Here is a 27,606-nt window from a genome sequence, read left to right as displayed (position 1 = left end):
ATGAGAGATGGAGGTGCTTCTCACTTCCCTTGGAAGCCCCTTGCTGGGGTCACTTAATGGCACTTATGTACGCAACAGTGAAGGCTAGAGGGGGGGGGGACCCTTTGTGCTAGGCCTCTAAGTCCCATCAGACGTTTCCAGTGTGCACTAGAGGAGGGGAAAGGCTGCTTGGCAGCTCCACTGATCCCTGACAAGTCCCCCCACCACCACCTATACCTGCAGAGCTCTCAGAGGTCCTGTGGACCATGGTGATGAGGAATGGCTTGCAGAGAATGGGCTACCTGTATGCAGTACTCATCGTGCCTGTCTTTGCATTCTTCGCCGTGCTGACTGTGGCAATCCTGCTTGTGATGGAAGGGCTGTCAGCTTTCCTGCATGCCTTGCGTCTGCACTGGTAAGACACCGTCCCCCCCCCCCGCTCTGTGAACACTGCAGCTGCCAGTGAAGCATATGTATGCCTGGTGTGAGATCTGCGACCTCACTTGGGTCGGGTCTCCCAGTGCTTTTCACAGCATGCTTTGTGATACAGCTGGAATGGGAGCCCTAGAGAGATCCTCCCCACCAGGCCGGGGCATGTCATACAGACTCTGGGTGAGAGGGTGGGCTCTAGAACGGTAAAGAATACCCACCCACCCACCCAGTTGCAAGGGGGACCTGCGTATTTCAGGAGTTCTCTGATACTGGGGCTGAGGGGGTTGTAAACTGAAGGTTGGATTTGCAAGACCTGAACTGACTACTCTTGGATTTTTCAGGGTGGAATTCCAGAACAAGTTCTACGTAGGCGCTGGCTACCCATTCATCCCTTTCTCCTTCACGGTTGACACCTGGGATTGAGAGAGAGAGAGAGAGAGAGAGAGAGACAGTGGAGGAGGGAGAGAGAGAGAGAGAGAGAGAGAGAGAGAGAGAGAGAGAGAGAGAACTGCTTCTTCCTGGGAAAATGGACTGGCTTGTGCACGTTTTCCTTACATGAGCAACTGTCTCCTTTCTCCCGCTTTCTGCCAGTTGTGCCTCCTGTTCTTTACCCCAGCATCTCTTTTGGATGAGGGACTGCCTACCTAGGCTTTCCTCTCCCTTACTCCATTACTAGAACATAGATACTATGTTCTGCTCTGCCAACATTGGTGTAGCGGTATTTAGGATTCAGCTCTGGAATCAAGTTTTCCTAAGACCTAAATCTTGCATCAAGCTGTGTTATTTCTAATACTTGATCCACTGTGACTTGCGACTGAACCAGTCTGCCTTATCGATGCCACTGAGAAAGAATGAAATGGGACCCGAAGGAGCAACAGGAGGACACAGGTGGCCGTAACAGTCGCGGTCTGTCCTTACTGATGGCCCCGCTCTGCCACTCAGTCACCTCAGCCAGCAAGAGACCCAGCCCAGGCACTCGCTGCGCTCTCAGCAGAAGACTTCTGTAGTTTAGAATTCTGTCAGTGCTAATTTCCTGACTGGCATCATCTCTCTCAAAGAGGTGGTCAGGAAACTGGGCATGGCCCTCTGGTGGCCAAACGCACAATGTGGGGCTGCCGGTAAAATCCGTGCCCTCCGTGCCAGCCGGCTTCAGAAAAGGATCTGTCTGCGTGGCCAACTAGCTGACACCCGGTGGCTCATATAAGGAAAGGGGCTAAGGATGTATGTCTGTTCCTCTTCAGTGCCCTCTTTGCCAGCTGCGTAACAGGACTTGGCACATCAATTCAAACCTGAAGACTGGCAGAGGGGCTCTTGCCTTGGTTGCAGAACAACTTTCCTTCACATTGAGGGCAAGAAGGTCGCAGGAAACATCCCCTGTCCCATCCTACTCTATCCTGCCTTTAGGAAAAGGGCCATCGAGAAGTCCATGCTAGAGATATCCTGCCAGCCCTATAACAACTCCATTCTGCAATAAAAAAAATTCTCTACCTACACTTCCATGTTTGCCGGCCAGTCTTATTTTGGTTGCAAAGCTGGTTCATGATCTCTGCTGTGCAGCGTATTGCACTTGGCTGTTTCATGTGGGTGTGTTCCACGTTTTATTGCAACAGATTTGAGGATGAGAATGAATTGCTTAAAGACTGTAGAGTATTTCACATGCCTTGACTAAGCTAAAAAGGGGAAATGTACCAAACACTTGAGACCAAAATGTAAATGTGATATAGTCATAAGAAGAATGGCACTTAAAGAATGGGAGCTGGTTTGGTGTAGTGGTTAATTGTGCGGACTCTAATCTGGGAGAACCGGGTTTGATTCCCCACTCCTCTACTTGCACCTGGCTGGATGACCTTGGGCAAGCCATAGCTCTGATAAGAGCTGTTCTTGAAAAAGAGCAGTTTCTGTCGAGAGAGCTCTCTCGGCCCCACCTACCTCACAGGGTGTCTGTTGTGGGGAGGGGAGAGGAAAGGAGTTTGTCAGCCACTCTGAGACACCTTTGGGTAGTGAAGGGCGGGGTATACATCCAATCTCTTCTTCTTCTTAAAAAAAAGCCAAAGTGTGTAAGACAAACATGTCAATGTTCAAACACACCATGTCCAATATCAGGAAATCTATTAGATTCACTTTTGACTTGACCTTGCACAAGAGAGGAGCTGGTCCATAGAGCACCCCCTTCAGTTACATTCATTTGCATTTTGCCCAAGGATTTGGGAGAAAGAATTTTTCTTCTCATTTGAATGTTGTGGTGCAATATTATAGGCAAGCAATACACAACTGTTGGTCCAGGAACTTCGCAATACTGTATATGGTTTATTGCTTTCAACTTTCAGGAAGTCCTTGAATGAAATGGATTTTGGCTGGCTTTCTATCAATGTGCTGTTTATCCTTATCAGTACTTGAGGATTTTTACTATATTGTTTATTCTCAGTGGATGATGTGTTTATTCTCATTATTCATACTTTTTCATTGACATGTGACATCTTATTTATTCCAAACAGGTAGCCAAGTTAGTCTATAGCGGTAAAATGAAACAAAAGTCTAGTGACATCTTAAAATTTATTCCAACATAGGCTTTTGTGAAATTGTTATTGGAGATTGAACCTTTGTTCATTGACAAGTGGATGTTTTACATTTTGATGTCTTAAGAAACATTCTTACAACGATGTCGCTTACCTTTAAGGCCTCTATTACTTGGTACTTTCTGATCCATTCAAGCATTCCACAGAGTCCAAGAACGATATGGGGGGGGGGGGGGGGCTGGAGGCCTGTGCCTCAGGACCAGGTGGCTTCTGCTCCTCACCAAGCCTCGGGTTGGATTTTCCCTCACCTCTGAAATGAGAGATTCTGCAGTGGGCCCTGTACCACCCCACCTAATGTCCATTTATTGGGGACTTAATAAGAGATTATAAAGCTGGTCACAGAGGGAGTCAAGTGAAGGGCTGGGCTGATGGTTCTGTCCACATGGTGCCGTTGCAAAGCGCTTTCAGTGGGGAGCCCAGCTGTGGAGTAGCCAGCCCTCCTTAGCAGACAGTGCAACGATCTACATATAACATGGAAAGGAAAGGGGGAGGCTGAGGTGACTCTGGGATGGACTTTGTCAGGGAGGTAGAAGCAGGACGGTGCCCCCAGTGTGTCACCCACACCTCTGTCCTTCATTGTTCATAGCCACCAGCAGTGTAGATGTTGAGAGCATGGAAGCCGGTGGCCTGGCTGCTTGGGAGTGGGTGTGGCGCTGCCCGGGCCCGGGCGCCCACACAGATGCTGTGATAGGAGAGGTGCTTGTAGGGCAGGGCCCCTGAGGGTTCGCTTAAGGGCCGGCGAGCAATGCACACATCGGGGAGGGTGGCCGGCGTCACCGGTGGTGGGTGATGGAGATGGGAAGCTTCTCTGAGGAGGGAAGGAGGGAGAAGACGGTTGTTGGTAAACCCTAGAAAGAGAGATGTGTCAGAGCTGAAGTCTTTGGTTGCTGTTCTGATCCCTACACAACGTGACCCCTACTCCCTTCTCCCTCCATGCTGACTCTTCCCCGATGGGGTCTTGTGGTCAAAGTGGAGAACCCTCCTGGGACACCCATCCTGGATGAACTCTTCCCAGTCTTCACCCTGGGAATTGCCTTCCTCTGACCGCACGTACCTTGTCCCAAGCCTCAGAAGGGCAGAAGGCCGTGGTCTGGTTTATCTCTTGCCAGTGTAAGTGCCAGCTGCTCCCTGTACACACTTCCGGATCCCCTCTTGCAGCAGTGGTGTATGCTTGCAGTGATCCGATAGCCTGGCCAGATGGTACACTTCATTCCTGCACTAGTGACTTCAGTGACTGCTCCTTGTGTGTGTTAGTTAACTGTTATGCCCAGAAGCCTTGCCTGGATCACAGACCTCTGACAGCTAGTATGTGACAATTTATGAATTAGGCCTAAGAACTGAACTACCCATTCAGAAGTATCTCTGAATATTACCAGGGCAGACTGTAGTCTGCACCTTTGAGTGTGGGGCTCAAACGGCAGTGATCTAAGAGGCATGCTGTCTTGTGGGGTCCTCCATCTTACCTTTTTCTGGAGTCTTTTGGATCTGGGCTGAGGAAGCTGCCCTGCTGTTGCGAGACAAGCAGCCTAGTAGTTGTCCTGGCGACCCTGGCCTATGTGGAGGACAAAATCAAGATATAATAGTGGCCCTATCGCTGAGCAGCTTAGGGGCAGGGTACCAGAAACAGCTCTTGAAACATGAGACAGAGTATTGCCCACAATGGATCAAACTGTTCACATGGCTACTGCCCCCGGCTTCGCTTTCCAATTAGCTAACCAACTGGTACAAAGGATGTTGACACAGCTTGTGGTGTGGCCTTTGTGTGCATCTACATATCCATGCTGAACAAAGTAGTAGTCCTGATGCTACGCATCGAAGGCCTAGAATTGCAGGATGAAAGGGTGGGGGGGAAACGTTCCAGAGGCCTGGAAGTCAGAGTTGCTGTGAGGACTAGATTTCAGGGGCAAAATCATGGGCTAAGCAAGAGACCCTCAAAGCAGGCTACAGCTTGGCTTACACATTACCACCGAAAGGAGGGCTCCCATAAGAAATGACAGATGTGCTGGACATTTGGGAGTTGTAGCACTGAGAAGGCTGCACATGAGGTGCTCCTGCTATGAGGATAAAGCAACAGAATTCAGGCTCGTCTAGATGAGGCCTTGGGCTCATCCTTCTGCCCGCATTCAAAAGGGGAAGGACATTAGAGGAGACTTACCAGTTATCTGGCTCACATTCCCGGAACCCTTTTGCAAAGGGGTTACTAGCAATTTTCAGCTGTGTGATCTGCCAAGAGAGTGACAGGCTGGTCAGGAATACCATGTCTTCCCCGTCAGTCCCTGCCTGCCTGTCCTGGAGACGCTGCGTGCGGCTGCTGTTTCCTGAGAAGTCGATGCCATTCTTTTCTCTTTTTTTTTTTAAACTCTGAGATACCTTTTTTATTTATGTATTTATTTTTTAAAAATTTACATTAAAAATAACATCAACAATCCCCCGGGTTCCCCTCACCCCCCCCCATAATTTTAAAAAAGTTCATATAAACTACTTTATAAAACAACAAGGATCTAACTCAATAAATTACTATAACTACACTCCACAGAACAGACTGTAGACCTAACATGAGGCTAATCAGAGATTTATCCGGTCCAAGTTATTGGCCGTAGCAGGAATCACTGCTTGCGACTTCAGGTAGTCTAGGATTGGTGCCCAAGTACGAAACAGTCGTGATTTATAGGTGGTATGTGTTTCTCGTAGGATTTTATCAGTCAATTTAGCAATTATAAAGCAGTCCCATATTCTATTTTGCCAAGCTGAGATAGAGGGATCCCTACTATCCTTCCACTTAGCCGCGATTTCCATCTTGGCTAAGGCAAGTAGAGTCAGGACTATCTGTTTGTTTGAAGAAGTCAGTCAATGCCATTCATGACGTAACTATTGTAGGACTCAGCCAGTTCAGACGCATACCACCTCCCTGAATACCATGAGGTGTAAAAAGAGCTCTGAGCTCTTTAGAAATGGGCAGTATACAAATTTAGCAAAAATATTTGGTGCATTTACCAGCCTTCCTCCATGGAAATTGTGACATATGTTAGCCTGAGTAATAGGAATCTTGGAACTTGTGAACAATTTCTACGTGCACTAGTCTCTGCTGCGGTGTTCTTCCACACAAACTTACACTTGTGCATTGGGTCTATTGAAAACCTTTGTTCTCCAGTGGGCCAGTCCTCAGACTGGGGACTGGCCCCAGTTCTACTGGCCTTGCTACCAGAGCAGGACGGGCTCAGTGGCATTCCACAGAGCGCAGTGATCCAGAGCCTGTGGCAGGCAACCCAACCAAAGAACCAGCGGCGCAAAAAGGGAGCTTGGGCCACAATCGGCAGCAACGAATCCCCGCGGGATCACTCCCTTGCACCACGGCAGCAGCTGCAGACATGGCTGTAGGAGGCGAGCTAGCAGCACCGGGTAGACCCCGGCAGTCGCGGCTCCCACAGACTTCCCCAGGCCTTCTGGGCTTCAGAAGAGCAGTTGAGTCTGTGAAAGTATGTGAGACCCACGGCACTTCCCAGCCACAAGAACCCGGTGTGGATGGCAGAGAAGGTGTCAGCCGGCCAGGAGCCTCACCCAACAGAGCCTCGGGTGGGGGGGGGGAATTCAGGCTAGTTGGGAGTCCGGGGAGAAACACCCCCCCCACTCACATCATAGGGTTCCATTTGGAGGGTGGATAGGAGAGAGGACTCTTCCTCACCCTTCTATGCCCACAGTGAAGGTCCTCCAAAAACAATTTGGAGCTCACCTTGCTGAGTCTAGTCCCCAGGAAGGGATGTAGGACTGCAGAGGACTCTGGAATGGGCAGAAGAAATGGTGGAGGCCATTTTGTTACCCCATGCCTGAGGGAAGTACTTTTGCTTTCACTTTGCCAGGTGCCAGTGGTACAGAATGGCTGACAAGGCTGGCCCATCTACTTCCCAGATGAAAGGAAGACCAACTTCTGAACTGAGCTGCCTGTGTTCTCTGTCTCCTTGTCTTCTCAGAATGTTGACCTCACTGGCAAGGAAGCAAAATCCAACTTAAAGTTGGAAATGCGGAAAAAATTCAGAGACACAATGCAGGAAGACAGGCGGCTGCATCATCTATTGTCTCCCCATCTAGGGGCAGACAGTACAAAAAAATCCCAGAAACAGAGGAGAGACAGACACAGCAGTATTTCAGGCTCACCTCCTAGACCCAGAGCAGAGAGGCAAGAACTCTCCGTAACTAGGGAGTGTAGCCCTCTGCTGGATGCTCATATGGGAGACTCTGGCCCAGTCTGCATCTAGCATTTGTTGCTCAGCTGTTTTACCAAGCCCACACTGGAACAGAAAACGATGCGGTTCAAAACCACATTCAACTACCCCGGGCCAACACCGTACTGACTGCAGAGTCACCCCCCCCCCCGAATGGCCATAAAACGGCCATAAATCTATGCAGACAGCCACCATAAAACCAGAGATCAAACAAAGTGAACGCAGCATGCAGCCTGGACACGGCCATAAAATGCAGCACTCAATCAGAGTGAAAGTGGCATGCCACGTAGACGGGAATGTCTGTTCCAGAGTGGGTTTGGTATAACAGCGGAGCAAATGCTAGATGCAGATTGGGCCTCTGACTCTTCCACCTCCTCCTCAGACAAGGAGGAAGGAGAACTCTCGGAGGAAGAGGAGGTAACTTGAGTACAAACCAGGCTCCCCCCTCCCCAAGGAATTGTACACACGTCTGCTCCCTAAGGTTTTGAGAACATTAGAAATCTAAAGGGAGAGATGAATTTGACACAGAATTCCAGCCTGGCTCACAAATGTTCATGCCAAAGCTTTCTATACCACAGGCAAGGATACCTCTCCCTGTAGCCTTCTACAGCTTTATGAAAGCAGAATGGGGAAACCCCATGAAACCAAAGGCAAATCACTAGGTTTTTTCAAAATTCTATTCCATGGTCCCAGAAGCTACCAGAAGACTTACATTTCCCATGGTAGGTGACCTGGTTACTAGTCTGTTTCTTATTCAGTTCTCCCTATGGAGGCAGATGGTCTGTCCAAGGACCACTGTGATAGGCGGATAGAACAAACACTATGCAGAGGCTTTGAAGCTTCGTCTTGCTCCACTTTCTCAGACGTGCTTATTCCACTGTTTTCATCTACATGTATTCTGGGGCCAAATACTTCACTGCTGTTTATCTTTTCTGCTAGGAAGGGTGGGGGGAGTGGATGTGTGTGTGAATGTCTGCTTAAGCTTGAATAGTGCCAGCTTGTAGCAGTCTGCGAGACCCTGGGGAGTGTATGATCTCAGTGTCCAACATTACCTTGTAATGCAGGGAGCTTCTAGATTGTCAGTTATGCTGCCATTGTGGCTGGTGAAGGGGGAGATGGTTGATTTGTGTCTCCTTCCAGGTTTGGTATGTTTGGTTTCGATTCTCAGTATTCCTTTTATCGCTGTTTGACCTTGGTGTCTGCTGCACTGCTTTCCCTTGGAATGTGAACCTGTTAGTTTTAGGCGTGCAAAGGCTTCTTCCATGATTGGCTTTAAGCCATCAGGAGACCTCACTTTGAACCAGGTATAATTGACCCTTTCCTGCTTTTTGAATTAGTTCTGACACTGAACGTGTATGGATGACTTGCCTATACTGGAACAATAAACTGAATCTTCTTTGAAAGCCTGTTATTGATTCCTGATTGCTGCAAGACTCTGACATAGATAATGTAACCGTTAGTTTGCAGGTGCAGGGGGTGGCTACAAGGGCCAGCTTGGATCTTTGGCGGGCCGAATGAGAATATTGATTGGGTGGTTGGCATGGGGGGGGGAATGTCCTGCTTGTAGTACAGGGCCAGAACTGGCATCCAGCGGTCAGTTCTGACACAGAATCTGTTTATGCTTGGAATCTATCTCTCAATAAACAAATCTTGCTGCTACAAGAGTGTTGTGGGAGTGATTGCATCCAGGACTTGACAAAATGATGTCCAGAGCAGCCTTTTCTAGACCCTTCAAAGGGAAACGGCAGCACAAAGCATGAGACAACAAAACCTCCATCCCCAATAAAGGCGATCAGGGAAAGAACATTAGGAAAGGAACATCAGTGTGACTACGTTGAGACGGTGGGATCTGTAAAGATAGGAGGCCATCTTCAGTGTTTTGCCCAACATTGGAGGGAGATGGGGAATGACAGCTGGGTGCTGGACATGGTATCCAAAGGTTATGCCATAAAGTTCAACCACATTCCCCGACGGCGCCTTCCAAGATTCCGCAGAACTCATCAGTAGAGAAACACAGACTGGTACACGGGGCCATCCAACATCTATTGGAGAGAGGGGCCATGGGAAAAGTTCCCACTCCCAAAAGAATCAGAGAGTGTATTCGGTTTCTCCATAGTGCCAAAGAAGAATGGGGATGTCAGGGCCATCCTAGACTTGAAATGGATGAACTAATACATAAAGACAAGAAGTTCCGGATGGAATCTCTGAAATCAATCCTATCGGCCACTTGGGAAAAGGACTTCATGACATCCATCTATCTGTCAGAGGCCTATTTACACATTCCCATAAGGGAAACCCATCACAAGTTTCTATGCTTTGCAGTCAACAACAATTACTATCAGTACAGAGCCCTACCAGTTGGCCTAAAATCCTCCCTGAGAGTATTTAGTATTTACCAAGGTTCTGGTGGTGCTGATTGCTCATCTTTGTCTACATACATCCATGGTACCGTATATCGCCAATTTGACAGTCCCAGTTTTTAGGAGGGCCTTTATGCTTGCAAGATTTAACCTTTTCCCTTCAGTAGTGGTCTCAGGTAGATACAGGGGTGTTCCGTATAAGGATAGACTTTGCAACTGTAATTTTGGGGAACCTGATTCTGTCACCCATATTCTTTTTCATTGTCCTAAATATTCCGTTATGCACAATATTTTGATTCGCCCTCTTCTCCCTTCGCAGAGACTTTCTGGATAGGGATTTAAATTTCTTTATAGCAGACAAGAGCCCAGCAATAACGCTATCTGTTGCAGAATTTCTGACCCATGTATGGAAGTCAAGAGTAATATTCTGTAAATCCTGTAAACCATGCTAGGATTGCCTTGTATTTTGAGATATTGGGAATATTGGTTGATGTTGTTCCTTGTACCTACCCTTTAACTTTTTCCTTTGTTTGATTTATCTATGTTATGCCGAATAAAGGTTTTCTGTCTCTGTCTACAGGGAGTATCACTTTCCCCCTTCCTAGACTATATTCTGGTGAAGGCAGCTGTCAGCTAGTGCTGCCATGTAATGGAATCTGGAGGGGGGTGCTTGGCCTCCTCGCTCTCACCGCTCAGCCCCCCGCGTGTCTCTGATGTCTGTGTTATCTGCCTAGTGGCCTTGAAGGGCTGCCTCTGCCTAGAATGCTTTCCCCGCGGGGAACATAACTGCTGCTTTTAGCCCCTGCTCACAGGTGCCTGCTTATTGGGCTTAACGCATCAGGGGGTCTGGTTTGAAGGGGGTATATTTGTAACCACCATTTTGGTACCCGTCATTCCTGACACGAGTGTTCATGGTATCTCCAGTACTAACCCATAGAATCAATGTGGCCTTAGTTAGGGTTCATTGTGACTAGCACCCCACATGTAAACTGCCCAGAGACCCCCACGGGGGTTAGGGTGGTATATCAAATCGAAGTAATAAATAAATAAATAAATAACCTCAATAAACAGAAACTTACACAGGAACGTTGTTGAGTATTTGATTGGAAAGCCTCACAGCAGCATCCTTACAACAGTGTGTGGAAGCGTCCAATCTGGTAGTACGGACGCTCAGAGAACACAGCCTTGTAGTAAATATGGAGAAGAGCAATTTACAGCCAACTCAGGTCCTGGCACACCTGGGGGTACAGGTGAACACCTTGAGGGACAAGATGTTTATATCTGAGGAGAGACAAAAGCTCAGGTTTCTGCTCTAGGAGGTACTGGCGAAACCCAAAGTGGAAGTGATGATGCTGGCCAAACCCCTGGGCATGATAGTCTCCTGGAAGTCTCCAGGAAGTGGTTCAGTGGTCCAGATTTCATGCCAGGCCTTTATAGAGGTTCCTCCTTCTTTTCAGGCCATCATAGACCACAATGGCCAGATGTGGCTTTGCCTCCGGGACAGCTACAGGAGGAACTTCAGTGGTGGTTGGATCCTGCCAGGTTCCAACAGGGCTTTCCAATCAGAGACCCAAAAAGAGTTCTAGTGATCACAGACGCACATCTCTTGGGTTGGAGAGTGCACACTCACGGCAGTCTGACACAAGGCCTCTGGTCTCTGGAGGAGATGTCATGGAGCATAAAATACTTGGAACCCAGGGCCATCAGGCTGGGGCTGCTGGACTCCCAAAGTCCAACTGATTCAGACCAACACGTACTGTTTCAGACAGACAACACGACAGCGAAGGCATATGTCAACAAACAAGGTGGGACAAGGTTTTAGACACTGCAATGATACTGCAAAGGATCCACCAACAGAGTTTACAACTCTACATGGCAGGTTTCATGCTTGGTGTTTACAGCGCAGGCTGGAACCCCTCAAGACTTCGGTTAGGGATATCTTAACCTTCCTGCAAGAGGGCTTAGACAAAGGGCTGAATGCTAGCACCCTGAAAAGACAGATGGCCGCCTTCTTGGTGGTCAGGAGTTCAAAGAAGGGGAAGTAGCTGACAAGGCATCCCCACGTCGAGCATTTCCTAAAAGGGACCATGTTCCTGAAACTGTCTCCAGTGCATAGGTTCCCTACTTGGAATCTCAATATAGTCCTGGGGGCTCTTTGCAAAGCACCATTTGAACCCACGGCCTCATGTCCACTGAAAGCGCTTTCATTTAAGACCTTAGTCCTAGTGAGGGTGATGTCGACACGGAGGATGTCAGAACTGAGGGCTCTGTCAATAAACAGGGAACTCTGTGTGTTTCACAACAGGAGGACCCAGCTGGACCCGGCATTTATTCCCAAAGTGAATTCCATGTTTCATAGGGCAGAACAAATTGTACTACCATTTTTTTTTCTGAATCTGACCTGGATCAAGGAAAAAGAACAGCACTGCTTGGATGTGCGTAAGGCCCTGAGTTTTTACATCGTTAGAACCAAACAGGGCTGCAAGTCAGAAGCATTGTTTATATCGTTCAGGAAATCCTCTCTAAGATAGCAGGTGGATAGCACCTCTACACTTAGCAGGTGGATTAGGGGATGTATAACTATTGCTTACAAGGCAAAGGGTTTAGATCCACCAGAGGGAATCACAGTACACTTGGTGAGAGGGGCGGTCACCTCAGCAGCATATAGGACATTTCCATCTCTGGAAATGGTTGCAAGGTGGCCACATGGAAGTCAGTGCACTCCTTCACAAGGCAATACAGAATAGACAAACTGGCTTCAGCTGAGGCGTCCTTTGGCCATAGGGTTTTACAGCATACTATGTAAACTGGAAGCTGGATGACCTGCCCGGGGACGCACTGCTTTTTTATGTCCCCGATGTGAGGACTGGCCCACTCCTGGACCACCGGAGAATGGAAGATTTGGATCCAGTTACATGAAGCTTCCTTTCTCGGTGGTCCAGGAGTGGGCCAGTCCTACCCACCCAGTTAGAAAGGAGGCTTAAGGTTAGGCTTGTAGAACTGGTAGTTGTCCCCCCCACCAGGGTGGGAAGGGCTCTCTTTCAGCCTGTGGGGCCATTTCAAAGTTTGTTTCATTGAAGTTTATATGTTTGCTGTTATTGTTAACAAGTTTTGGGTTGCAAGAAGTGTGTTTACAGTGGGACTGACCAAGGGAGTCTACGGCTTGGAGACGACTGGGGCCAGTCCAGGGGGATAGGCCCCTCCCACCAGCTGGATTAATCTTGAGACTGACCCTGCTTCAGGAGGAGGAGCCAATCCCCAATGTGAGGACTGTCCCACTCCCAGACCACCAAAAAAGGAAGCTTCACGTAAGTGAATCCAAATCTTCCAATCTTGTACATGTGGAAGTTTTAGTGGAAAAGAGCACACACTCCACAGTAAAAACTGTGAATAAATGCATTTTTCCTTTGGAGGTTTGGAATGAGCAAAACTCCACTCTGAGTTTTAAAAGGGTTTCCCCCCCCCCCCCGGGCAGAGAACAGGCAGGAAGGGGGGAAGGCAGTCCCGTTGCTTTCCAGCTTACCTTCATACAAATTCTAATAGATCTAGTCTAGCAGGAGAGATAACAAGTGGGTCAAGTTCTCCCCCCTTCTCCAAGCAGGGAGCAGAGATTTGGAGGAATTAGATACTAGAGAGGAAAATTCTAGAGACATTAGGAAGAGCTTCGCTGACCTGCTATCACCCAGGTCAGTGGATGAGGAAAAGAGAATTGATAAAAACTCCTTGCAGCAAGGAGGAGGTCTCTTTCATGCTGAGTCCATTGGGGGGACAGAACTCTTAACTGAGGTCTGAATGAGGCAGCCATTGACTATGTGCTGCCCCAGAGGGCTACAGAAAGCTTTAAGATAATGGGAACCTGTAGAGATCTGTATAAGCTTTAGGAGCCTGTCCTATATTTTAATATCTGATAGGGCATGTATAGAGAGAGGGACAGAGGATTTGCGTTTTACCCATTTCTTTTGAAACCCTTGCTCAATTTGGTGCTGTGCTAAAAACAAGCTTGTGAACATTTTCTTTTTAATAAATACCTTATAACTTTGGATGCTGGTAGTGGTTCTCTGTATCACATAGACCTCCACTGTCTCGGACATGCTATTTTAAAAGGAGCGCTGGGGGAAGGCAGGCAGTTGGCAAGTGGCTATTCCTCCAAGGGCACACAAGGCAGTAAACAGTCCCCATGGTGAAAGGCACTGGGAGACACAGAGGCAAGGCCTCAGAACTTGGAAGAGAAGCTGGGAGTCCTGAACCTCCCAGCAGGCAGTTCCTTTCAAAGGTCAGGTGGTGGCAGTGGGCTACCAGAGAGAGAAAGAAAAACCTATCCAGGTGCTGGGAAAACTTTGGAGGGCAGGGTGGAATAAGGCCTGCAGGCCAGAGCAGGCCCGTTCCACCACCAAGACTGTCAAGCACAGATCGAACTTGGGCATAGATTCAAGTCTAAACTTTTTATATTACTTTTATGCTTTATTACTTTTAATGATTTATGCTCTTTTATTGTTTTATCAACTTTGGGAGCCATGTTGAGCAGGTTCTCTGGAGAGAGGCACATACATTTTCTAAATTAATAAACTTGCTCAAGCATATCCTAGTGAGTTTTATTGCTATTGTGAAGATCTGAATCCAGGTCCCCGTGGTTCACAGCCATTACTTTATCCATTTTACAATATTTTTAAAAGCTCTTAAAGTAATCTTTTGAATTGACACCATGATCATCTACACTGTTTATATTGCTCTGCAGAGAGGTATCATCTGCCCATCTCCAGTCAAATTCTCCAATGTATGAGCCCTGTCGATACAGACTAGTGCCTTTGGAGTGGTGTGCTCTTACCCGATGATTCTGATAGGCTGTCACTGCTATGAACTGAGTCTCGGTGAAGATGAAAGATTTGAAGTTCTCCTGGGCATAACGCTCACTATCTGGACGTGGATCTACTACCACTACGTGGAAACGGGGCTGGTATCTGTGCATAGAATTCAGGATGATCTGGTGAAGAAGTGAGATGTTTCAGATGTTATTTCAGATGTTTATTAATTATGTATTCACCCTGCATCACCAAAGCACAACCTACCAACCCTTCATGTTAATCTATTTCCTGATAGAGATTAACAAGACCCTTTTCAAACTGCCTTTGTATTCTGTTTTAGTAACTGGTTGCTAATGGATTTTTTTCTTTCAGACAAACCCATTTTAATAACTGGCTGCTAGCAGAATTTATTTACCTGTTCATACAGACCCGCTTGCGTCCAGTTAGCAAAGCATGGTTGAGCAGTTTTTGAGGGAAATTGTTTTTTTCTGTTTTCAACCCCTTCATTGCACTTCTGAATCGTTGTGGTGTACTGTTTAAAATGTCCATAGCACTTCCTGTGCAATCTTGAGTCAATGCATCTGAATGGTACTGCTATAGCACTAAAGTGCTATATAGACTTAGTGCTATATCGTTCACCTTAGAATATTCCAAAAAAGGTCAGAGGAAGATTGTGCGGTGAAAAAGGGCGGCGGGAGGGGGAGTGGCACAGTTTGAAATTATGATAGTGCTTCAGAGATGGCTAATTAACGAAAGGAAATTCACTGTATGAAATCCCCATCCCTGTATCACTTTACTTGAAATTGGGCCAACAACAAACAACATCCAGTTTAGAATGATAATGTTAAAAGGGTCACTGTCTGTGGCCCTGCCCCCTTAAATGTACTCACCACTACAAGTTGCTTGCATTTTTAAATGCTTTATAATTACGTAACAACCTTCTCCCGAATTATATAAATTAAATTTATTACATTGCAAATATGGAATGAATTTTTAGCAATGTACAGAACAACAGTAACCCAGATTTCCCATATGTCATTATAACAGTCTATCAGCATTCTGTATTGGGCCCTTAGATCATTGCCCTGTTATCATCCTAACCCTGCTCATAATTTACTCAACTCCCTTTAGCCAACCCAAGTATGGGGTGTTAACAGAAGTGGAATCCCATAGAGAGGCAAACTGACCTCTCCTCTTACAGTTCTCCTAGTATGGGTTACATGTGGGCGGGAAGGTGTGGCTGCAGATAGCTGTTTTGGTTGAAAAGGGCTGCATTTCTATAGCTGAAGCTCCCCAGGGCCCTTAATTCTTTATAGCAATAATTTTTGTTGACAGTTCCATAGTAACTTACGTGGCCATTGTCATCCATCAAATTGTTGGTGAGTTTGAGCTTGTCAAAAGAGACAATCTGCCTCATCCACTGGCCTCCCTTGGCAGGAGAGTCAGGGTGGAAGTGAACCCGTCCAGGTGTAGCAGGATCAGCCTTGCCTGCCACCAGCCAGGCAGAGCTATGGAAGGCGTACCTGTTGGCAGAGGTAATATATTGAACAAAGCCCTTACCCTAGAACAGGACTAATCTGGGATGAAACCACTACACTTGTTTTACTTATTTTTTTTTTCTATTTAATGAAATGGTGTTGAATTGTATGCTTAAAAATTACCAATAAAAAAACAAAATAAAAGACATTTTTGAGGCAGCGACAGAACCCAGCCCACATTGCTTTGGCCTTCTATGCATTACAGTCTGTTTTTTACAAAACAACTATCAAAATACCTATATTTCTATCAGTACTTTTCTACCACTACATTTTACAGGGTTATCAACAAGACAAAATCAGAGGCAGTATTCAAGTATGGTAAACCTCCAGATCAAGAGCTTCCAAGTCAATAAAAAATTAATAAAGTAAACGTAGATTTTCGATTTGCTCTCCCACAGCTGGTCTTGACCCCAGTCCCCCACCCTCGATGATTTGAGGAGTGGAAGAAAAAAGGGGGGGATAGTGTCAATGGTGACATTCTAGAAATTTTCTCTATCTCTGTGGTAAAGACCATAGAACTTGTAGGGATTCCTAGAGAGTCGCCCAGAAGCACAGCACAGACTCACCCTGGTGCCGCCATTTGCTGACTGGGGGGAGGGCAAGGAAAGGAGGACGTATTGCAGCGCCATGCTGCTGCCTGGGTCAAGGTGGGCAGGGATAGCTGCAGGCTGGGCTGGCCGGCTTCATCAGCTGGGGCTGGCCCCAATGGGCAGGGCTGAACCTACCCCCCTCAGCTACATGGGGCAGAGCCATGACCATCTCACCCCAGTTGTTTGGGTCTGTGTGGGTTCCTTCTGCTGCATTGCCCTCTGGCCCCCCCCCCCCCGGGGTCTGCAAGTGGTGTCACATCCTCTGTGTTGCTCTAGGGATTCCCCCAATTTGGGGGAGCACCACAGAGGATGCAGGGTCACATCCACTGGGACTCCACCCTTGCCGGGCACCGCCCCTCAAACCTGTCTCTCAAATCTCCCAGCATTTGCGGATGTGGGGCTGGCCACCCTAAGTAAATGCCCGACTCAAGCATGGTTCGATACATTTAATAGGAGATCCAGCAACAGAACTGGAGGAGTACCAAGGGAGGTGGGAAGGGTGAGAGGGACAGGAGAGAAAGGGATTGCATAAGATTTAGCATTTAATCACCCATATCTGAATCCCTTTATGTACTACCCTGTATAGTAATCGGTAACTAGAAGGCCATTTTGACAAGAATGAATAAAATAAGAGTGTGTGGTGTGGCAGGCCGAAGACTCATGCCCTCATGCTTGATGCCAGGCGCCAACATCCCATAGGCTGCTTGTATATACATACAGTTCCCAACCTCCAGATGGGGCCTGGAGTTCTCCAGGAATTACAACTGACCTCCAGACTACAGAGATCAGTTCCATTGGAGAAAGAGGCAACTTCAGAGGGTGGGCTTTGTGGTTTCACACCCCTGCTGAGCCCCTTCCCTGCCCTAAACGCCTTATTTTCCACCCCCAAATCTCCAGGAATTTCACAACCTAGAGTTGGCAACCCCATGCATACCCCTTTTTCCACCTCTGGGCTTGGCAACTGGGGGGGAGGGACAGATGGCATAGCCTGGGAGTCCAGCCCTTGGAAGGGAACTACTAGTTCTTTACTCTTTATAATAACACAATAATAGAACGCCTATTTTGTGCCTCCTGTCTCATCCTGTTGCTCTAAATAGGCAGGAACTGACTGTGAAAATGAGGTAGGCCTGTCCTACTCCCCATTAGATTACTCTCCACTTCTTTGAAAGGGAACTAAATAAACACTTGCATCCTTTCCGGGCTAGTGACTAATTTGCGGAAAGAGACATGCTGAAACTGAAGCCACTCCCTGTTACATTGAAACAGGGCTGCCAAGGAGGGGAGAGAGAATTCCAGGGGCCCTGGTCACCCTGTATCTCCGTATGCTGTTTGGGTGGTTACAACCGATCCCCAGGTGATGTAGCTCGTTCCCCTGGAGAAAATGGCCCCTTTGGAAGGTGGACTCTGTGGCATTGATACCCCAGTGAGGTCCCTCCCCTCTCAAACCCCGCCCTCCTCAGGCTCCACCCCCAAAATCTCCAGGTATTGCCTAACCCGGAGCTTGGAAGCCATGACCCAGGGCTGAGCCACAGAGCCGGAACCAGAGTCCGACATGCAATCTGGGAACCCTTTTGCCAGGCTTTTGCTGTCGTCCTGGTCATCTTCAGGGCTGAACCTGAAGAGGGTTTTGAGAGGGTGTTTTATTTTTTTTGTTGAGTGTAATGTAACTGGATAGCAGCCAGTTATACCAGCACAAATATTTAGGATCAAAGGGTATGGCATACAGGACACATGCATAGAGATGCCGACAAGTGATGTAAGATAGGAGGAAATGCTGCGGCAGAGTTGCCAAGTTGATCTTCGCCGGGAGCGGGGAGCTCCCGGCCGGTGTCTGGTGCGCGCGCGAAACGTCTGGTGCTGCACACACATCACCAGGAAGTGACGGGAGGACGCCGGGCACGCTGGGGGCGGGGCCACGGCCATACAAGGGGAAACCATAGAGGTTTCCCTTGTATGGCCGTGGCCCCGCCCCCAGCGTGCCCAGCATCCTCCTGTCACTTCCGGGTGATGCGCACGTCGGGAAGGAGTTCCCTCCGGGGCCCGATCCGGCGCCGCCGGGGAACGGGCCTCTGGGGCAGGGGTATCCCCGCCCCCCGGGGGGACTTAGGATCCCTATGCTGAGGGCAGTGATATGTTGTGGGAAATTTAAATTCAAAGTTTGGTGTGAGGAAAGCCTAACAGCAAGGGGAGGAGCTGACCTTTGACCTGGATGTGATTGTCACAATTTTTTTTATTTGTTTAAAACATGTGTTAGCCTTGCGGAATTAAGGTGGCTTGTGTGGGTGTAAAGGGCCGCCAAGCCGCAGCCAATTTAGGGTGACCCCAGCAAGTGAGAAGCAGAGGCGGTTCGTCCTCTGCAGTCTTCCTTGGGGGCTCCCACAGAAGCACTAACCAGGACTGACCCCGCTGAGCTTCTGAGATCTCTGACACGGTCGGGCTGCATCATCCTGCCTCCCTTCCCCAGGGTGCCTTACGAGTGTGTGTGTGTCTCTGTGTGTGAAGTTGTGATTGTTTATTTTTTTTAATCTTGTTTTTATACACACAGACACACACACACACATATATATAATATTTATTATATTTTAAAAATAATTCCTGTGTGTGTGTTTTATTTATACACACACACACACACACACACACCAAGAATTATTTTTAAAAAACATAAAAGATCACAACTTAACATCTCCAATTGCGACTGCCAATACGTAAAAAACTAAATCAGTCAAATGCAATCCTAAATAAAACTGTGTGAGATGTGAAATAACAGGATGTGATGTCATATCCCCGCTGAGCCTTCCCCCCCTGCCGCCGCCTTCCCAGGCGCTACTCTCTCCAGGCGCACTGCCTCCCCCCAGCCTCCAAGAATTTCTCAAGCCAGGGCTTGCAACCTGAAGGCACATGAGGCAACAACCTTTGTGGGCTTAGTAGGTATAGGTTTGGTCAGTGCTCAGGCAGGAGATCAGTTGGGAACTCTATGCATGTTGCTACCTCAAGAGAAGAAAAAACAGGTGATACAAGAATATTAAATGCCCCTACCGGTATCTCTTGTCATCCAAAGGCACAAAGTCCATGAGTAGCACGTAGTCGGCCAAGGGGTCCATGCCTGACAACTTCACCTGAAAAGTGGGAAACATTCTCCTGCCACAAGGAATGGGAGAAGGAGTCTGTAAGGTGATTCTGCTTTTTTTTGCTGCCCTCCACCCTCCATGTTTCTGGAAAGGGCTTTTTAAAAAAATAAATAAATCCTGCAGGCTGGAGTGTGGTGAGGTTCTACATGTCTAGGGAGGATGGCTCCTATCTAGTGCTAGCATAAGTTAAGGTGTGGACGCAGCCTTTGTGTCAGGGGAGCAGGCACAGGCACTCACCCCGCCCCAAAGTTCCCCCAGTCGTATCAGCTTCTGCTGCTCCCTACTGGTAAATGTCTGCCTTTTGAATGCCTCTACTTACAGCCCTAGGAGACAGTGGTGAAGGACAGTGTTAAGGGCATTGTAATCTGATGTTATGCCCTAATGTTCACAAGGCCTTGTTAGACTAGTAGAGGTCATAGGGGTCACTTGTTGTACCGCTTAGTCATGCCCTAAATTAAAGCCATGTCTAATCCTCATTCCTTGTTGCTCCCTAATCCTTGTTTATGGGATTGAGATCTTTATACCTACCGTCCTGCCTTGGTGACAATCATCTCAGTGCCCAGGCTGTTGAATTCTTCCCAAAGATGCCTCATCTCCAGTTGCACGGTGACCCCAGACACACACTGGTTTTTTCTGGTCATTTGGGAGCTGCCACCTTGCTTCACAGTTTCTTCCGCTTCATACTGCTTATACTCCAGTGCTGGTCCCAGCAGACACGAGGCCGCCACAGGGCTGGGAGAGAAGGCGCAGCCATCTGAAGTCAGTACGCTCAGGCTTGCTGCAATGAATGCTGAGGAAGGAGAGAAGGGGGAGTGGCGTTAACCCATTCCTCCCAGTGCTCAGTATTCCTAAAGGCAGCAAAATGGTTTGCCATAAAGAGTAGTTCCCCAAAGTCACAATCTTAATACATTCTGTAGTAGTGCAACATTCACATCTCTCGAACTAGCTATTTGGTACACTGGGAGGAAGGGTATCACAACCAGAGGCAAGGCCTGGTAGAGCCTGATCTTGCCAGAGCTCAGAAGCGAAGCAGGGTCAGTACGTGGAGGGAAGGCCACCAAGGAAACCTCTGCAGAGGAAAGCAATGGCAAAAACCACCTCTGCTCCTCACATGCCTTGAAAGCCCCTTGCTGGGGTCACCATAAGTCAGCCGCGTGACACACAGGGCATTCTGCTTTTGCATGTACAGCCTCACAGAAATGGAAAGGGAGGGACAGGGATTGGTCACCCAAATTACCCAGGACTTCACAGATTTGAGAGAGAGGATTCAGACTTCATGCTTCTAATCCCCACAGGCAGGATGGCTGCATTGGTTGACATCGTGCCTTTTAACACAGAATCATAGAGTGGGAAGGGGCCATATAGACCATCTAGTCCAACCCCCTGCCCAATGCAGGACCAGCCTAGAGCATCTCTGACCAATATTCATCCAGCCTCTTCTTGGAAGCTGCCACTGAAGGGGAGCTCACCACCTCCCTCGGCAGCTGATTCCACCTCTGAACCACTCTGACCGTGAAAACGTTTTTCCTAATATCCAGCCAATCCCTTTCTGCATGTAATTTAAACCCGTTGCTTTGGGTCCTCTCCTCTGCTGCCAACTGGAACAGCTCCTGGCCCTCCTCCAAATGACAGCCTTTCAAATATTTAAAGAGAGCAATCATGCCCCCCCTTAATCTCCTCTTCTCCAAACTAAACATTCCCAGGGCCCTCAGCCTTTCCTCATAGCGCTCAGACTCCAGACCCCTGATCATCCTCGTCGCTCTCTTCTGCACCCTCTCAATTTTGCCCACATCCTTTTTGAAGTGAGGCCTCCAGAACTGCACATAGGACTCCAGGTGCGGCCTGACCAAGGCAGTGTACAGAGGGGCTATGACCTCCTGCGATTGCGATGCTGTGGCCCTTTTAATACAACCCAAGACTGGATTTGCCTTTTATGCCACCACATCACACTGACTGCTCATATTTAGCTTACATTTACCTGTTTACATTTAGTTTACATGTAAAATGTATGCTTTATTGTTTCTACATTTGAATTATGTAATACATTGGGTAATACATTTGATTTTACTTGCTGTATGTAACAATTCGTAATATTCAACAAACTTGTTGAATCTATATTCCCCCCCCTTCTTCCCTTCTGTATCCCACTTTTTTTTCCTTGAGAAAATAATAAAAAATATATTTTTAAAAAGAGTCAAAAGCTCCATTTGTCACGTACAAGAGAAAAGGAGCTTTGACTCTTGAAAACTTGTACCCTCAAAATCAAAATGTATAAAAACTTGAGTAACAGGTGTTGGAAATGTAACAATCATGTTGGATCACACTGTCATATGTGGTGGACATGTAAAACAGTTCATAAATACTGGATTGGAGTACATACTTTCTTACAGTCAGTGTTGAATATTACAATACCTTTTAAGCCAGAGATATTTCTGTTAAACTGTTTACCAGATAACTTAGAGAAGAATGATAGATACTTTATTTTATATGTTATAACAGCAGCCAGAATTCTGTTTGCAACGACATGGAGGACATTGAAGATCCCAGCGCTTAATGAGTTGATAACGAAGATTATGGAATGTGCTGAAATGGACAGATTGACAAACATGCTAAAAGGAAAAATGGAAGAAGAATTCATGGGACCATGGAGGGCATTTTATGACTGGCTAAAATTTAAGTACTGAGAATATAAGAGTAAATGAAGAATAATAAGAATGATGGACATAGTAGCTGTGAAGCTCCAATGAGAAGATTTGCATGGAGAATGTTAAATTGGATATAAATATTGGACTAGAAATAATGCCCGTTGCAGAAATAAATACAACGGGATCTAGAAAGAGGCTCTGGGAGAGTGCTCTGGCTTTGGGCAAACAGTGTCAGTTTCCTGTGGCGACCTCAGCAGGGTTTAATGACAGAGTCCACTGTTTTCTCCAGAGGGACTGATCTCTGCTACCTGAAGAGCATTTGTATGTTTGAGTTATCTGTAGCCCTCACCTGGAGAGTGGTAACCATTGTTACCCATTCTCCTCTCCCCTATGAGGTATGTTATGCAACTGAAAATCCCAACTGCCTTGCGGGGGGGGGGAGTTTGAGGTGTGGAATGGACTGAAGTCCAATCAGCTTCCATATGCAAAAGACCAGGTTGTCGCAGCAGTTGTGGTGTGGGCGGGACCCGGGCTTTGCCTTCTGGGGAAGTTGAAGTCTCCCATAATTATAAGGTTCAGATGTCTGGATACTCTACCAATCTGTTCAAGGAGGGCAGCATCCATTTCCTGTCCCTGGTCCGGCAGTCTGTAGCAGACTCCAACAACAATACCCTTTGTCCCACCTCCCCTCTTATTTCCACCCCTATACTTTCCACGGGGCTGTCAACCACATTCTCCAGAACTTCCTGACATTCTAGCCCTCTCTTCACATACAGCGCCACTCGGCCTCCTCTTCTACCCTTCCTGTTTTTCTTGAACAACTCATACCCATCCACTGCCACATCCCAGTCATGAGAATCATCCCACCAAGTCTCAGTGATTCCTATTATATCATAGCCCTCTGTTTGCAAAAGAATCTCAAGCTCTTCCTTCTTATTACCCATACTATGGGCATTGGTATATAGGCACTTGTAGCTTTGTACCTTTGTTTGACCTGTCCTACCCAGGTGGACCCCCCACTGTTTTCTCTTCTTCATTGAAGTCCCCATATTGATTGTCCCCTTCTTCCCCTTGCAGCTTCAGTTTAAAGTTCTCCTGATTAAGCTCTCCAGGTTCTTTCCGAACGTTTTCTTCCCTGACCTTGAGAGGTGAAGCCCATCATGTGCAAGAAGGCCTTCTCTAAGAAAACTTATCCCGTGGTCCCAGAACCCAAAGTGCTCCTGCCGGCACCACCATCTCAGCCAACGATTCACCTCGAGTATGGTCTGTTCTCTTCGCACTCCTCTTCCTGTGACTGGAAGGGTAGAAGAGAATACCACCTGTGCTCCCAATGCCTTCAACTGCCCTCCAAGAGCTTCATAGTCCTCTTTAATTTTCGTGATGGTATTCGCGGCCGTGTCATTCGCCCCCACATGAACCAGCACAAACGGGTACTGATCAGTAGGTCTTAACAGTTTTGGCAGTCTGTCTGTAATATCCTGAATACTGGCCCCAGGTGAACGACACATAACTAAAGTAGAAGCTCTCTAAAGGTACTTTCCCCCCTTGTGATCTAATGTGAAGAGAGACTGAAATATATTTTCCAGAATTATTGGATCATTTCTTCAAAGGTTTATCAAGAAAGCTTGACCTGTGAAAGAAGGCTCCTTTGTTATACTAGGGAATAGTCTGCTGCTATTAATGGATAGTTTGGATAGCCCAGACCAGCCCAAGCCTGCCAGAGCTCGAAAGCTAAGCAGGGTTGGCCACAGTTAGTATTTGGAAGGGAGGACCATCAAGGAAGGCCAGGGCTGCTACACAGAGGCAGGCAATAGCAAACCACTTCTGCTCATCATTTCTTGCCCTGAAACCTCCCTGACGGGTTGTCATAAATCAATTGAGATTTGACGGCACTTAATGATGCCCTGGTCTGGATAGGCCAGGCTACCTGGATCTCAATAGATCTTAGAAGCTCTTAAGCTAAGTAGGGTCAGCCCTGGTTAATACTGTCAGGATCCACAACAAGACAACGAAGTACACACTTCCAAGAAGGTCTTACTTTTATTGAAGAAGAAGAGAAGAGATTGGATTTATACCCCACCCTTCACTTGGAGTCTAGATGAAAAGCCATAGACGCAGTAACATGAACACTGTTAGGAATGGCGGATTACCTATGCGCCTAATAGGATGGAGGGGTATTCATACACGCTCCCCCCCCATGTACTACCCAATTAGATGGGCTCCCGTGCGTGGGCAATTGGCAGAGTCACTAACGGCCGGGCAGCTGGGAAGCTAGAAGCTCCCACGAAACGTAGACAGTACCAACTCCTCCAGTAGCCTTGAAAGATACCTGTTTCAGCTTTGAAGCACACAAGCGCATGGGAAAGGAATGCAAAGCAATTAGAACAGACACAGTACACTCATGGCAGCTTCAGCTGACAAATACCTGGATGGGAGACCTCCAAGAAAGTCTAGAGCTGCTATGCAAAGGCATGCCGATGGCAAACCCATTCTGTACATTTCTTGCCTTGAAATCCCTATGGGGCCGCCATAAGCCAGCCCTAACCTGATGGCAAAACAAAATAATGGATAGGCAATCTAAGCATGTAGACACACTGGAATCAAAACACCATGTCCATGATCCCATTGCACAGTATTTGGGATGGAGGGTTATCCTGGCATCTACTAAAAATTCCAGTGGGGTCATTTTGTGTTAGTCTGTTGCTGCAAAAACAAAGTGTCTCGTTGCAAGACGAACAAATTTATTGTAACACTAGGAGTAAGGCCTGTTGTGGGAAGAAATACAACGAGCCGTAGAAAGAGGCTCCAGGTGAGTGTCCCGGCTGTAGCTGGTGGGGCAGCAGAGGGAAGGGGGAAATCGGGGGAGGAAAGCCATATTTATTTCCTTCTGCTTAGCTATAAGGCAGGGCTGTCTCAAGTCGTTTTGCTGCCTCAAGTGAGTAGAATGGGAGGACAGCCTCATGGTAACAGGTATGGTTCCCTCCACCCCTGACTTATGTTGATTTGGGGTTATGCAGTGGCAGCTAAGGTAGAAAAGCACCTCCTCCTATGCCACGTCTTCTGGTTTCCAAGGGTCTGGAAAGCGGTTCCATAGCCAGTAACAGGGTTGCCAACTCTGTGTTGGGAAATACCTGTAGATTTGAGGGGTAGCGCCTGGGGAGGGAAGGGGTGGGGAGGGACCTCAGCAGGGTATAATGCCATACAGTCCACTGGCTAAAGCAGCCATTTTCTCCATGAGAACTGATCTTGGCCATCTGGAGATCAGTTGTAATAGCTGGAGATCTCCAAGGGCTGCCTGGAGGTTGGCAATACTTAGGGAAAGGCCAGGTTTGTTGAATGACTTCAGTGAGGTATATTGCCATAGAGCTCACCCTCCAAAGCAACCATTTTCTCCATGGAGACTGATCTCTGTAGTCTGGAGATCAATTGTAATTCAGGGAGATGTTCAGGCCTTCCCTTCCCCCCCAACCCCTGTTTAACAGCTTAACTGATTAACACTTCAGCTGGATGAAAAGATAGATTAGAAGGAATGCTTATTAAATTTGCAGAAGATACTCAATTGGGAGGGGTAGCAAATACAGTAGAAGACAGAGTCAGGGTACAGGATGATCTTGATATGCTGCAAAACTGGGCTAAAACAAATAAAATGAATTTCAATGGGGATAAATGTAAAGTTCTGCATTTAGGTATGAAAAATCAAATGCATAATTATAGGTTGGGGGAGACTTGTCTTGGCAGCAGTATGTGCAAAAAGGATCTAGGGGTCTTAGTAGACCATACACTGAACATGAGTCAGCAGTGTGATGCGGTTGCTAAAAAGGCAAATGCGATTTTGGGCTGTATCAACAGAAGTATAGTGTCCAGATCACGCTTACTCTGCTCTGGTTAGACCTCGCCTAGAGTACTGTGTTCAGTTTTGGGCACCACAATTTAAGAAGGACGAGCTGGAATGTGTCCAGAGGAGAGCAACGAAGATGGTGAGGGGTCTGAAGACCAAATCCTATGAGGAAAAGTTGAAGGAGCTGGGTGTGTTAACCTGGAGAGGAGACAACTGAGAGGTGATATGATAACCATATTCAAGTACTTGAAGGGCTGTCATATAGAGGATGATGCGGAATTGTTTTCTGTTGCCCCATTAGAACCAACAGGTTGAAATTAAATCAGCTTTTGGCCAAACATTAGGAAGAACTTCCTGACAGTTAGAGCGCGGTTCCTCAGTGGAGCAGACTTCCTTGGGAAGTGGTGGGCTCTCCTTCTTTGGAGGTTTTCAAACAGAGGCTAGATGGCCATCTGACAGCAATGCAGATTCTGTGAACTTACGCAGATCATGAGAGGGAGGGCAGGAAGGGTTGCCTCAGGGTCTAGTTCTTGTGACCCTTTCTTACACGCTCAAGGAAATGCTGATTGCCACTTTGGGATCAAGAAGTAATCTTCCTCCAGGCTGGTTTGGCTGGGGATCCTGGAGGTTTTTTGTCATCTTCTGGCCGTGGAACAGCGGTCACTGTGGGTGTGGAGGGGGAGGTATTTGTGAATTTCCTGCCTTGTGCAGGGGGTTGGAGTAGATGACCCTGGAGGTACCTTCCAACTCTTCTAATTCTGTGACTCCCTGCTAAGGCCCCATGGCCTCTTGAGACTCCCAATTTGGGAGCTGTAGTTCTAATTTCCTTTGCTATGGTTGCAGTAAGGCCAGCTGAGAACTACAACTCTCAAGATGCAATGTATCAAAAGTGGGGGTGTAAGAATGGAGGAGCCAATAGGATGCCAAGGCAGCTTCCCCAGTGGCCAATGGGAGAGTAGGTGAGCCATCACCAGCTCGACTTGCATTTTATACAGGGGTCTTTTCGTAGAAAAAGAGGTGCAGGAGCTCATTAGCATAACTCATTAGCATATGCCACACCCCCTGACAGCACCGGAAGTGTATCAGAATGCCACACACCCTGACAGCACCGGAAGTGTGTCAGAAGGCAACACCCATTGCTCAGGCGCCACTGGACTGTTTTAGATTGCTAGCTATTGGGGGGGGGGGGAAACGTGCAGATCTGTCCTCGTAGAGGAGGGACAGCTGGCACCTGAAGAAAAACTTGGTCTTAAAGATGCCCCTGACCTGCTTTGGATTGGTAGCCATGGGGGGAGGGGAGAAGATTTGGGGGGGGGAAACGTGCAGATCTGTCCTCGTAGAGGAGGGACAGCTTGCACCTGAATAAAAACTTGGTCTTAAAGATGCCACTGAACTGCTTTGGATTGGTAGACATGGGGGGAGGGGAGAAGATGCAGATTCTCTCTCACGGGGGAGGGACAGCTTGCACCTGAATAAAAACCTGGTCTTAAAGGCCATG

The 27,606-nt window shown here is 47.6% G+C and overlaps 2 protein-coding genes across 5 annotated transcripts in view; one reads left to right on the top strand and one right to left on the bottom strand.

Moving 5' to 3' along the window:
* The window catches only part of TCIRG1 (T-cell, immune regulator 1, ATPase, H+ transporting, lysosomal V0 subunit A3), a 46,057-nt gene extending 45,205 nt beyond the window's left edge, over nt 1–852 (top strand). For 3 of the 4 annotated variants that reach the window (XM_015424181.1, XM_015424179.1, XM_015424180.1), the window contains exons 19-20: nt 223–394; nt 753–852. In XM_015424181.1, the coding sequence (XP_015279667.1) occupies nt 223–394; nt 753–834 (254 nt within the window). In that variant the 3' untranslated portion in view covers nt 835–852. The remainder of the gene's footprint in view (nt 1–222; nt 395–752) is intronic. The other variant, XM_015424183.1, reaches the window with a different exon arrangement.
* Nucleotides 853–3,560: 2,708 nt separating this feature from the next.
* TBX10 (T-box 10) overlaps nt 3,561–27,606 on the bottom strand; it is a 37,988-nt gene continuing 13,942 nt past the window's right edge. Inside the window, exons 2-8 of the mRNA XM_015424178.1 lie at nt 20,154–20,415; nt 19,534–19,635; nt 15,721–15,892; nt 14,393–14,548; nt 5,143–5,210; nt 4,451–4,539; nt 3,561–3,835 (exon numbers count right to left, since the gene is read on the bottom strand). Coding sequence (XP_015279664.1) covers nt 3,561–3,835; nt 4,451–4,539; nt 5,143–5,210; nt 14,393–14,548; nt 15,721–15,892; nt 19,534–19,635; nt 20,154–20,415 — 1,124 coding nt within the window. The remainder of the gene's footprint in view (nt 3,836–4,450; nt 4,540–5,142; nt 5,211–14,392; nt 14,549–15,720; nt 15,893–19,533; nt 19,636–20,153; nt 20,416–27,606) is intronic.

This window comes from Gekko japonicus, unplaced genomic scaffold (genome assembly GCF_001447785.1).
Source record: "Gekko japonicus isolate JY-2015 unplaced genomic scaffold, Gekko_japonicus_V1.1 scaffold1380, whole genome shotgun sequence".
NCBI lineage: Eukaryota > Metazoa > Chordata > Lepidosauria > Squamata > Gekkonidae > Gekko > Gekko japonicus.
Note: the sequence above shows the minus strand (reverse complement) of the source record. Positions and strands in the feature narration are given on the sequence as shown.